The following is a 12,835-nucleotide window of genomic DNA, read 5'->3' as shown; positions in this document are numbered from 1 at the left end:
CAATTTTCTTTTACAAGGTTTAAGCATTTATTATGTAGCCTGCACGATACATAAATACAGGTCTTGACACCTTCGTCTCTCCACTATTCTTCCGTCTTTAGTATTTCTGCTAGGCAACCATATTCGACTTTTATAATGCATAAAATGATCTATGCTCACTTCTATGTCGTTGCTTGAATGTGTGTAGTGACTATTATGCTGATACAAAACATTTAATTAAGAAATGTGTGACGTCACATTCTCTCGTTTTTAAAATCTTAATTTAATAAGAAAAAATATTTTTTTTAACTTTTATGTTCTATTTAAAAGGTCAACTAAAATGTAACGAATGAATATAATTGCAGAAAACCGAACGATACTTACTCAATATATTGATTAACGTATTGTGACTTTACGCTTTGGGTACAGACTTTTTAAGCACCCCTGTGCTATCCTGATTCTTTAGCGTGTTGTCTAGAAATCCAATCTACAATCTAGCTAAGTTTATCCCCTTCATGTGGAACTCTTGAAGCATATCGTTACGTGTTTATATACCATCTCAGTTTTGTATTCAAAAAAGTGGCCTGTAATAACGTTCTGCAATTATTCCGATCCGCACAAGAGCACGCTCCAGAGAATTACTCTGCGTGTATGCGAGTCTGACTTAAGTGGTTTTATTTTAGTCGCATTAAAGTTCACTTACAACTTATGTATACAACTTCCATCCAACCGTGAAGTACTGGCTTCTATGGGACCCTCACTTCAAACCCCTTAAATTGGGGATGTATAAAGAGTTCTTTTTTGTATTCAGCTCTGCAATTGACTTATTCATTACTGACAAAACGCTTTATAAATGGCAGTTTTTAACGTCTGTTCACCTACATGATAGATCATACGTTCAGTCTGTATCGTTAACGTGTGAATTAAAAAAAGGAAGAGGGAGCTATTATAAAAGCAATATAGAAACTACGATTTTAAGATAATGGCGAGTTATAGTTGGAATCCAATGATCGGATGTAGGATACACGATACAGTAATTTACAAACAGGAGTTGAATACGGTTGTGTCATTTTTAATACTACAGGTTCTTTAGATAGCCACGGTGGTCTAGCGGTTAGAACGCTGGCCTTGTAATCCTGGGGTCTCGGGTTCGATTCCCGGCTGTGCCCGAATTTATAACTTGTGTTGGGCAAGGCCGTGGTCTAGGCAACACGGAGTTTTCCTCCGTGGCATCCCAACAATTACTCCATTCACACACAGAAGAAGGCAATGGCAAACCACTTCTGGATCATCTGCCAAGAACGTATATGAACAGGTCCCAGTCCGAGAAAAGGATGGAAGGATCCTGTTCATATGGACCTGTCGTCAGACAGAACACTAAATAAATATAATAATAATTGATAGCAAAATAAAATGGCCTTGTAATCCTGGGGTCTCGGGTTCGATTCCCGGCGGTGCCCGAATTTATAACTTGTGTTGGGCAAGGCCGTGGTCTAGGCAACACGGAGTTTTCCTCCGGGGGATTCCCCGGTTTCTTCGTGGCATCCCAACAATTACTCCATTCACACACAGAAGAAGGCAATGGCAAACCACTTCTGGATCATCTGCCAAGAACGTATATGAACAGGTCCCAGTCCGAGAAAAGGATGGAAGGATCCTGTTCATATGGACCAGTCGTCAGACAGAACACTAAATAAAATAATATAAATAACTTAGCTAGCGTTCGAAAAAATTGCTGATTTATGTGACTGACTGTTCGTCAATCGATGCGTTTGCCTACTGTATACGGAATGTACGAAAAGATTTGTTCCTTACGCTACCCGCCGAGCACACTCGAATCGCATAAACCAGGGGTCGGCAACCTTTGTACTGCCATGGACCGCAGTGGCTTTACCTTCCTTTGTCGACGACCGAAGACAGAAATTAATAATGCAGTGCCAAGGCCAGTAGGCGTAGGATTCCTAGTATTTTCTAGGATTTTCTCTTAAAACCGCGTAATACCTATATTTTCACATACAGCTCAGTTTATTGTAAAGACGTTACCTGCTGGTTTCCAGAGAGTTTTCATTTGAAGTGATTCTTAATTTTATATAAATTAAATTACTGATAGATCAACCACAGTTATTTATATATTGTTAAGTTTAATGTAATTTAAACACCAGAATAATGTTCTTTTGAGTAATAACGCGATTTTCACGTTATAGTCCTGCATGTACAAAATTGTCGCTGCATTCATATTTATATCAGGGTTTATGGGAAAATATTTGAACTCCTCGAATGGGCCAAATCTGAAATCATTTGACGAGCTCCATAAAAGTTTGCCCGGAGTCCGCTGGCATAAACCTTTTTGTTCTTAATACACACGAACACGTAGAAACTGGAAACAAGTGATCGATTATCACTGTACGAAATCACGAGTCCTTTGAACCAGGTCGCCAAAATATGCCCCAAAAACCGAAAACTGCCGAGATTATATTAAAGATATTAGGCCTAATAGTCTAATACTTTGTAAAATGGCATTCAGTCATGAAGGAGTAACAGAGAAAATATCAGAATGACAGCAGCTAATGTTTGCAGGACTGATAGTAACATTTCTAGCACGTTTTTCAAAAGGAGCGAGAGATGAGAATAATCTGATTTGACTGCCAATCATCTCATTTGGGACAAGGAATAGTCGTCATTTTTTATTTGCGAACAGTGATGATTCTTCTCGCCGAACGTCTTGCCGTTGGAATGAAGATCTGGCAAAACCCATATATTCTTAAGCACGAACTGGGGCTTTCTACGTCACACGCATTCAAAAGCCAGGGATATTTTCGTAGCGGCGATAATATAGGAGGAGTGAGTGAACAATATAAATTATTAAAATCAAAGGTTCAAGAGGGTCAGTGGCGGACTTTTGTGAGCAAGTTTATGAATCTTGGTGTGCGATTGAACGCGGTTAATGTGTTGACCATTTGAGATATTTTCAGCGTCTCAAGGACACATGGTGTTAGATGTCTTAATATAACCACAAATAGACACATGAAGTCGAGCTTTTGATATAAATTAGAGGCTTTCAATAGAAGTGTCGCAAAGTTAAGTGGGAAGGATTATACTGTAGAAATCTGTCAAAGTTCGGGATAGATCCTATATGTTCTAGTTAATTATTAGCAATGTAATGTTAATGTTAGTTGGTAACTACATTGACTTTTGGAATACAGATAATTGCTAGAGTTTATCAATTATTGAGGCTGGTCTTTTGGGTTGTAATAACGCGTGGAATTATAGACTGATGCTAACGTAAGTACTTCTGAAACTCAAATCTCACATAAATCAGCAAACGTTTCTCTCCAGATCTAATGGTGACTGAAAGTAAAATAGTTCATTCTCATGTCACGTGTTCAAATAAGAGACGAAAGATAAGTTAATGTCGATATACGAAATGCTTGGATGTTTCTTTTTGATATTAAAACGGCGACAGTTTTAATTACATTATAATCACGACGTATGGGTAATGAACAAGTAAAATTAAGGAATTTCTCGTCGGTACTTATAAATTTTTCGTGATGATGAAAGCTATAACAGGTGTATATAATATTTAGATGATTACTTTCATTCAGCAGCGAAATTAATGTGGCAGATATAACAGTTATATAAATGAATATAATTTTCATTTTGGCCTCATTCAATAATTTTACATATTCTCTTATCAACCAAAAGAGGCATTCGTTTAAATCACATGTAGATAGACTACACTTTCATTAAGGAACTTGGTACTATGATTAACTTAATTTACATTATGGGTGACCCATAGTGCAAAAGTGTCGAGGTGCAAAGCTGACCACTAATTTTCATCTTAATGCCGAGGTTTGGAAATGAGTGGAGCTACAATTTCGCTCTCCAGTTAGTCTCACGGCTCACGTGTTCAGTTAAGCTTCAGCGACGTCTTTACCTTAATTCTCTCAGTCCGTTTACTGAAACACAGGATTCCATAAATGCAGATTTTATTAATTATAAATAAGGCTATTCATTTAGGTGGAATAATGGTTGAATATTTCCAGTGATTTATCAAGAAAGGATGCAGTTGACTGGAAGAGAAGTCGTCCAACAATAGTCTCTTCAGAGTAGGGAAGATAATTATTGTCCATGCGTTTTCCCGGTCAGGAATAACTGAATAACGGTGAACAATACGTGGTTTAATTAAAATATGTGCGTATCCCCTTACACACAAACAGGATATGCTCCTTGGTGTGATGCCATGAATATGTCTTTATTTGCACTCAGAATTAATTAAAATTTATAAAAATTTAAAGGTGTCAAGGTTTCCACTTCTTTTCACTGTTCTGTGATAAAGTAGGCTTATATGTTTGTTATTTGCCATAGTAATAATAAGATTGCAAATATGTACTCTCTTCAGTACAGTGACATTCTAAACGTATTTGTCACGTCATGTTACAGGCTACGACTTTAGCAGGCACAAAGGACCTACGGACTTGTATCTCACTTTAAAGCAATGTTGTGTCAAATCAACAATGGTAACCAAGGACATTACTGTTATCCAAATCAATGTCGATTACCATTGTTGTAACAATATGTTTAGACAGACAGATATGAAATGAAAGGTGTTCTCAGCTCGAGTAGAACGTGAAGAACATATGAAAAAGACGTAGTGATTTGTTAAGCGACAATTTTCTGAGCTACTGCACTTTTGTAGAAGTAGCAGTATGACCTCAGAAACGTTGGTAAACATCTACCAGACTACACAGCGCAACAACCCAGAAGACAGAAATCTTCATACTCATCGCACTGATGACGGAGGCAGTATGACCTCTGAAACGTTGGTTAACATCGACCAGACTACACAGCGCAACAACCCAGAAGACAGAAATCTTCATACTCTGATGATGGAGGCAGTATGACCTCAGAAACGTTGGTAAACATCTACCAGACTATACAGCGCAACAACCCAGAAGACGGAAATCTTCATACTCTGATGATGGAGGCAGTATGACCTCAGAAACGTTGGTAAACATCTACCAGACTACACAGCGCAACAACCCAGAAGACAGAAATCTTCATACTCATCGCACTGATGACGGAGGCAGTATGACCTCTGAAACGTTGGTTAACATCGACCAGACTACACAGCGCAACAACCCAGAAGACAGAAATCTTCATACTCTGATGATGGAGGCAGTATGACCTCAGAAACGTTGGTAAACATCTACCAGACTATACAGCGCAACAACCCAGAAGACGGAAATCTTCATACTCATCGCCCTGATGACGGAGGCAGTATGACCTCACGAACGTTGGTAAACATCTACCAGACTACACAGCGCAACAACCCAGAAGACGGAAATCTTCATACTCATCGCCCTGATGACGGAGGCAGTATGACCTCAGAAACGTTGGTAAACATCTACCAGACTACACACCGCAACAACCCAGAAGACGGAAATCTTCATACTCTGATGACGGAGGCAGTATGACCTCTGAAACGTTGGTAAACATCGACCAGACTACACAGCGCAACAACCCAGAAGACAGAAATCTTCATACTCACCGCTGTGAAAACCTCAAATTTTACAAGAAACTTGAAGTTTTGGCGACGGTGAAGGTACAGATTGTGGTATTCATTGCTATGACAGAGTGTAGACTAGTAGGTTGTGTTAGAGAAAACATATTACCTAAATCTTTGAGATAAAAATAGGTGCATCACATTTCCGAATCAGTGGTAAAATCTCACGTAACTACAAATCAGAACTCACAATCTAAACTTAGACTGACAGTTCTAAAGGATTAATAAGAAAACACATTCTTCTAATCACTGCACTATGAACAGAAGATATTTTATTAACAAAAACGTCATTACAGTAATTATATGAACACTTTGACTTGGACACAGAAAATTGCAGCCCACAGTAGTATTAGGTTTTCTGTTTTTGTAAACCTACAAACTCCACAGTAACTGGTACGCCGTAAAACACTCATCACAGTTCGTTTTATCACATCATGCTACATAAAAAACAATGAAATTAAGCATGTTCTTTTTTTTAAATATGAGAGTAATTCAAAATAACTTTGATCTGTTTAATATATGAATCTGGGTTCTTCTTGAGAAGCTAACAGTCACTCAGCTAGCCTTTTATGGGACATGAAGATTTATTATGTTGTTTACTGTACCATATCCCCAGCCACACGAATCCAGTCAAATTCTACCCACCCTATTTCTAAACATCCTCGTATTAGGACTTAGATAATCCAAATATTTAAGTAAACTCAATAACATAAAAAATCGCGTAATAAGCATAAGATAAATGACTCTTATGATATACAGCTTTCGTGGCTTTATAGGCAACTAGTAGCGTCAGGAGATTGTAAAGAGCCTTCTCGGTCATGAGGGATGACTTAGAATTTGGTTTTCGATCTCAGAAAACTTCAAAACTAACGCTAATATGAAGATTTCCGTCTTCTGAAACGTTGGTAAACATCTACCAGACTACACAGCGCAACAACCCAGAAGACAGAAATCTTCATACTCACCGCCCTGATGACGGAGACAGTATGACCTCAGAAACGTTGGTAAACATCTACCAGACTACACACCGCAACAACCCAGAAGACGGAAATCTTCATACTCTGATGACGGAGGCAGTATGACCTCTGAAACGTTGGTTAACATCTACCAGACTACACAGCGCAACAACCCAGAAGACAGAAATCTTCATACTCATCGCTCTGATGATGGAGGCAGTATGACCTCTGAAACTTTGGTTAACATCTACCAGACTACACAGCGCAACAACCCAGAAGACGGAAATCTTCATACTCACCGCTGTGAGAACCTCAAGTCTTACATAACGCTAATATCATCTAATATTTAGATATTTGATTACACAGATTTAAACATTTTTAGTGAATTTAAGAATTCGCTTAATCTTTATTAGTTTTGATAAACTGTGGATTTTGTGTGGTATTTACACGTCTGCGAATTAAAGATACAGCGAGATTTTATTTAAAATCACTCCGGGACCAACCGTTTCTCATTTTCGGTTCCGGCGAAAGCAAATAGTACAGTCTGGGTCAGAAGTATATAAGTATGTATCTATGTAAATCATTACTCTGAATGCAGGCATACGAGAACAAAACATAGCACATTTTGAATAAAACTATTAATGATAAACCAGTGTGTGTATTTCGAATTATAATTACCAAAAATCAAATATTGCCCCTTTTGGCTCCAACGTGTGAGTATATACATTGTTTCGCTGCAAGGTTTCAGATGTGCCGCGAATTTTTATGAGAAATTACGTAATTATCTTTCACGTTATATTTAGAAGTCGTATTACACATTCTTTCATCATCCATTGTTTTATCAACATGTGTTACGTGGTTGTTCATGGCTATGCATATTTTCATACCACCTTATCGCGAGGTGAATTTTTGTAATGTTCAGTCACGTGTTTGAGAAATTATTGTGTGCTTAAGGTCACAGAACACTGGTATAAATAACTTATTATTTATACGTGTTAAGACAATTAAACCTATTACCCACATAAGCCATCGCATTGAAATTTGTTTATGAGGAATACATCGTTCCAAAAAATTTCGAATTAGTCTAAAAATCTTATGTAAATTAAAACAATTTTGGGGGATTCTTAACTTAGTTTACAGACCTTATTGTAAAATGCAGAGAAATTACAGTATCCTTTACCCTAGGCAGAATAACTTATCGTTATGTAAGTCTTAACGCCCTGCCTAGATTTCCTGAGTCAGCGATTTATGTTTGAATATTCATTTAGCCTAGAAGGGCACTTAAAATACTTCTGACCTGAAAGCCTATGTTAGAGATCGATAGAATTGGCAACGTACAATCAAGCTCACTTCTATTAAAGAAACCAAACATCAGAAAAATCCCGTAATTAAATCGAGTAGGCCTACCAACCACTAGAAAATCTTCGATGGTCCTGCATTGGAGAAAATTTATATATACTAATGAGAGATATATTTAAATGTTTCCCTAAAAGTCTCTTAATACAAAACTGGGCACTGGCTCAGTTATCATTAAAAATTCAGTCATCTACTCATTCCTTCATATACTTTTGTCATCAAATGATTGTGCTATCCGATCTAATCTGCTCAGTGGAAGGGACATTGTAATTTTAGCCCAGTAAATAAACTTCTCCTTTCGTACCGCATGAAAGGCTGTATTTCCTTAATTAAAATTTCCTCTCTTGAACTTTCCTGAGAAGACAAAGGGTCTCCGCTACTGTGTGATAATTTTTCGTAACAAGACAGTTTTTTACGGTGAGAGGTTGTTAGCGCCACGCCAAACCCCCAAGCTTTAGGACCACCCTTCGTCGTCTGTCCGCGATTATTTATTCAATATATTTGCAGATAACCTCCATAAGTTGAGGCCATCTAGTTAATTAAGCATATATACTCAAATGTAATTGAAATATATACAAATTACTTTAAAGTTGCCTACTCTTTTAAATTTCTCTTGAAACAACTTGAATCTGACACACGTGGAAAATATTTTACGATAGGCTTTTATCTACAGTCAAAAATACAGACTTATGTGGTACTTTCAAGTTACGTAAATCAACAGATGAGATAAGAATCGCGAAGTTTTTCAGATGTTTTTGGAGCAAAGAGAATGAATCGGTTTGTATGCACAGCTTTAAAACGCCTACAGATCTATAAGCCTAAAGAACAGTATTGAAATATATGTTTGTTTACGCTGTCTTATATAAATCTGAAGCAAACTACATATAATAACAAAATAAATATGATTGTTTAATTTTAACCGTCTTATCACAATAAAATATTTTATTAAATATTAAAATATTATTACTATAATTAACAATGCTCCAATTGTAAATCAAACATTTCGATAGAAAGGGCATCATTTTAATATATTTTAAATATTAAATGTTAATTATAGTAATAATATTTTAATATTTAATAAAATATTTTATTGTGATAAGACGGTCAAAATTAAACAATTATAATCATCACAATATGACGCAACATTATCATCTCAAAAATAAATATGCCTAAACAGAAATATTCAAGGAAGGAGATTCCTAACAGTAGAATAATTTTTGAATAAATATCCCTCATGGTAATCTGAGACACTTTCAAATGACAATGCGATATTTGGCTATTTATTACGTCTGATAACACGAGGATATGGTAAATTATAGAGAATGGCGTACACAAGACAGCAATAACACTAATGCTGATACATAAGTGTATAAACACCTCAATAGAAGTGCTTTAACATATTGGATCTACAATAAATGTGAGGACAGGTACTGATACTAATCATTGACAAACGCAGTGTTCATAATCATTATGACAGTGTTTAAACATTAGGCTATACTGAACAGAGAAACAATTATTATGAATATAAATTAGGCCTAAACGCATGCTATTTCTCTGAGTTTAGTGGTAATAAAAACTCACGATGTCCTTACAGCCATCAGTCACATACGGCGACCTTAATTTAAATACTAGTTACTAACATTAGTCAACACAGATACAAGACGGGGCGTTTCAATACCAGAATAATCTGTTTATTTGAAGTTTCATTTTCTTAGTCTCATGAATGTGGACGAAATTATTAGATCTTTCGTAACACATAATTATAATTACAATATTGAGACAGTAATTAAAAGTAATGAGCGACTCTGTTCTCCATAGGCTACAAGTATAGTCAGAATTAGCTTTTATAATTTATGATCTGTGGTATTTAAATCTGTTTACACGTGTATTAAATATAAATTGCACAGAATTTTGAAATGCAGTCTGGTAGTATCTTTATAGAAATGAAAACAAAGTGAATGAAATTCTCCGAAACTGTGCATTTTTAATTACGTACTGGGTGATTTCTCCTTAAGTTTAAAGCGAATTTCGTCTTTATGCAATAAACACAGCCAGTATACAGACATTAATAACAGATATAAATTTAAATTTCATTTATTTTTTAAATTTATGTTAATATTCATTCTTTTAATGTCTTTATCGATGGCAGGCCTGTTATATTATTTCTTTGTTCAGATATATATATATATATATATATATATATATATATATATATCACACCGTTTTGAAGGATGGCGTCCTGCTGTCTTACTTTAAATGAATAAAGATCCATCCTTCGAACGTTGTGAATTTTAAGACCTTTGTTAATAAAACACACGCAGTAAAATGTAAACTCTAATGGACTTCTCCTTCATGCTTAAATAACAAATTAAGTAGGCCCATGGTACACTGTGATGTCACGCCATTGGCAATTTAGCTTTAATTAAAACACAAGAAGTAAAAAATACTATCTGAAAGAATTTTATTATTTAAACTGAGGCAGAAAGAGAATATAACAAATTAATTAGCCCGAATACTATATAAAAAAATGCACGCCCATATGAACAGAGAAAATCACATAAGGAGTAAATGGTACTGTATAGATTGCCTACATAATTTTCCACCTCAGATCAGGTTTTAAAATGTAAGCGTATTAAAGCTGGAAAGGTTTAAAGACTTTAGACTTAACCTTTTGTACGTATATAATATAATCCGCACTACGGATGGTACTTGGTTCAATCAGTCTAAAATTTCCAATTCATTTTGAATATGCGAGAGACTATTTCAGAGCGGGAAAGAAAGAGAATTGAGCAAACACGCAAAATATTAAGCTCCTTGTTGCAATAATACGCTAACATACCTATTATCTCTAACATAACTTATTTATTTATCGGTACTGTACGTAAGAACATCTTTGGTAACATTCAGGAGTAGAATAAAATTGATAATCACTCCGATTGGATGTCTATATAGACTTTCATCCGCAATTTTGAACATGTCATTTGTTTCCGAATCAAAATCAGGCAAGTTCTCATCTCAACAAAGTTTGTTTAGCAAGCAACTTACAGTTTATGAAGTACGTTTGATACACAAGCTCCTCGGGGTTCATTCACAATTCGACTAGAATATCACAGACACAGGTCTTCTGAGCTGCTCCAAATCTAGCGCGGATGCTGTACTCTCACCTGGACTCGATCCAGGACTGTGCTGTCCCGGCGTCGTGGAACCGCTGAAGAGGAACTGAGGCGGTGGCTGTTGGAAGAGGGCACTGAGATGCGGTGGGGGCGGCTGAAACGACTTCGTCTGACCACCTGACGCTGGAGAAACCATCCCGGGGGCGGTCGGCGGGTACAGCGACGAGTAGAACGAGCTGACGACCGCAGCGGCGCTCCTGTTGGTGGCGGGCGTCGAGTGTTCTCCGGCGGCGGCCTGACTTACCAGCTTAGACAGATGAACGGCGTCGAACGCGGAGCCGAAATAAGGCGGCAGCGGTGGGTAGCCGCCGAGGTCGAGGGAATGATGCGTCGGAACTGTCGGCGCTGCGAAGTAAGGTGGTAAGGCGAAGCTGGGGAACCCGGAGCTCACCGGGACAGACGACGCCACGGCCCCACATACAGGAACCCCCGGAGAAGCTTTGGCGCAGCCGCCTATTTGTCCGTGTTGCTGAAGAGGAGTCTTGGGTTTCCTTCTAGGTCGGTACTTGTAATCGGGGTGTTCCTTCATGTGCATGGCTCGTAACCTCTTCGCCTCGTCGATGAACGGCCTCTTCTCCATCTCAGTCAGTAACTTCCACTCAGCGCCTAATCGTTTTGAGATTTCAGAATTGTGCATCTTAGGGTTGTCTAGGGCGATCTTGCGTCTCTGGATACGCGACCACACCATGAAAGCGTTCATCGGTCTCTTGATGTGAGGTTCCATCGTCGGGTGACCGCCTTGGTGGTGGCCCAGAGCATCGCCGCCGAAGTGTACTCCTTCCATACCGGGCGGTGCCGGGAACGCGTACCCTTGGCTGGTCATAGCCATTTCACGAGCACTCTCTCTCTGTGCTGTGTCCACAGCCACGTGCTCCTTAGGCCAGACTACCCACTGAATGGGTTCCACCCCCCCTTTGTGGGCAGGTACCGGAGGCGGAGTCGGTAGGCGGAGTCGAAACAGACCCCCTTGAAAATACTGACTCCACCCTCTTCTCTGATTGGACGACTCAAATGACAATCTGGTTCTATGACCCAAATTGAGAGGCGTAAAAAGGAATCCGCGTGAGTTGTTATTCTCAAAAGGTTTTCTACTGTCCAGCACCTGTTCCCTTCGTAATGAAAACTACTTTGGTTTTTTTTAAAGATTGAGGATTCGACTTGTTATTTTGTTCATTTCTTTTGAAGTGAGTCTAATGGAGAGGCCCTGGGAAAATCTGAAATAGTAATAAGGAGTTCGAACTTCTCGGGTTATAACACCGTGTAGCCTCGTAGGACCGCCACGGTGGTCTAGCGGTTAGAACGATGGCCTTGTAATCCTGGGGTCTCGGGTTCGATTCCCGGCGGTGCCCGAATTTATAACTTGTGTTGGGCAAGGCCGTGGTCTAGGCAACACGGAGTTTTCCTCCGTGGCATCCCAACAATTACTCCATTCACACACAGAAGAAGGCAATGGCAAACCACTTCTGGATCATCTGCCAAGAACGTATATGAACAGGTCCCAGTCCGAGAAAAGGATGGAAGGATCCTGTTCATATGGACCTGTCGTCAGACAGAACACTAAGTAATAATAACATTGCAAACGCTTACAAATTAACGACTCTTTTGAGAAATATTAATTGTTTTGTTGGGTTAGTAAGGATCTATTTCTGTCTACGTTCTTCACCCTCGCCCCAGACGGAGCTAAGGACGTAATCTACATAAATGGCTTCAAACGCAACCTAAATATGATGTGAAAATCAGAATAATTTAAACTTTTCCTTATTAAGCTTTCTTCTGAAGCGTCCTCATTTGTATTTTACTGATGACCT

At 38.2% G+C, this 12,835-nt stretch overlaps 1 protein-coding gene and 1 long non-coding RNA gene across 2 annotated transcripts in view; both read right to left on the bottom strand.

The window, feature by feature from the left end:
• LOC110836094 (uncharacterized) overlaps positions 1 to 12,835 on the bottom strand; it is a 170,693-nt gene that overhangs the window by 90,611 nt on the left and 67,247 nt on the right. The gene's annotated exons all lie outside the window — the stretch shown is intronic.
• On the bottom strand, positions 5,796 to 11,900 carry LOC110836093 (SOX domain-containing protein dichaete). Its single transcript, XM_022076936.2, has one exon. It carries the CDS (start codon positions 11,854 to 11,856, stop codon positions 10,954 to 10,956), a length of 903 nt encoding a protein of 300 aa, XP_021932628.1. The 5' UTR covers positions 11,857 to 11,900; the 3' UTR covers positions 5,796 to 10,953.

Source organism: Zootermopsis nevadensis, unplaced genomic scaffold (assembly GCF_977971745.1).
Source record: "Zootermopsis nevadensis isolate Lab colony 2312 unplaced genomic scaffold, Znev_1.0 Znev_ptg000021l, whole genome shotgun sequence".
Taxonomy (NCBI): Eukaryota; Metazoa; Arthropoda; class Insecta; order Blattodea; family Termopsidae; genus Zootermopsis; species Zootermopsis nevadensis.
The sequence above is the reverse complement of the archived record's forward strand: the minus strand, read 5'-3'. Positions and strand labels throughout refer to the sequence as shown.

What these genes read in the sequence shown, in the direction of transcription:
- LOC110836093 (XM_022076936.2), bottom strand. Translation starts at nt 11,856, where the DNA reads ATGGCTATGACCAGCCAAGGGTACGCGTTCCCGGCACCGCCCGGTATG.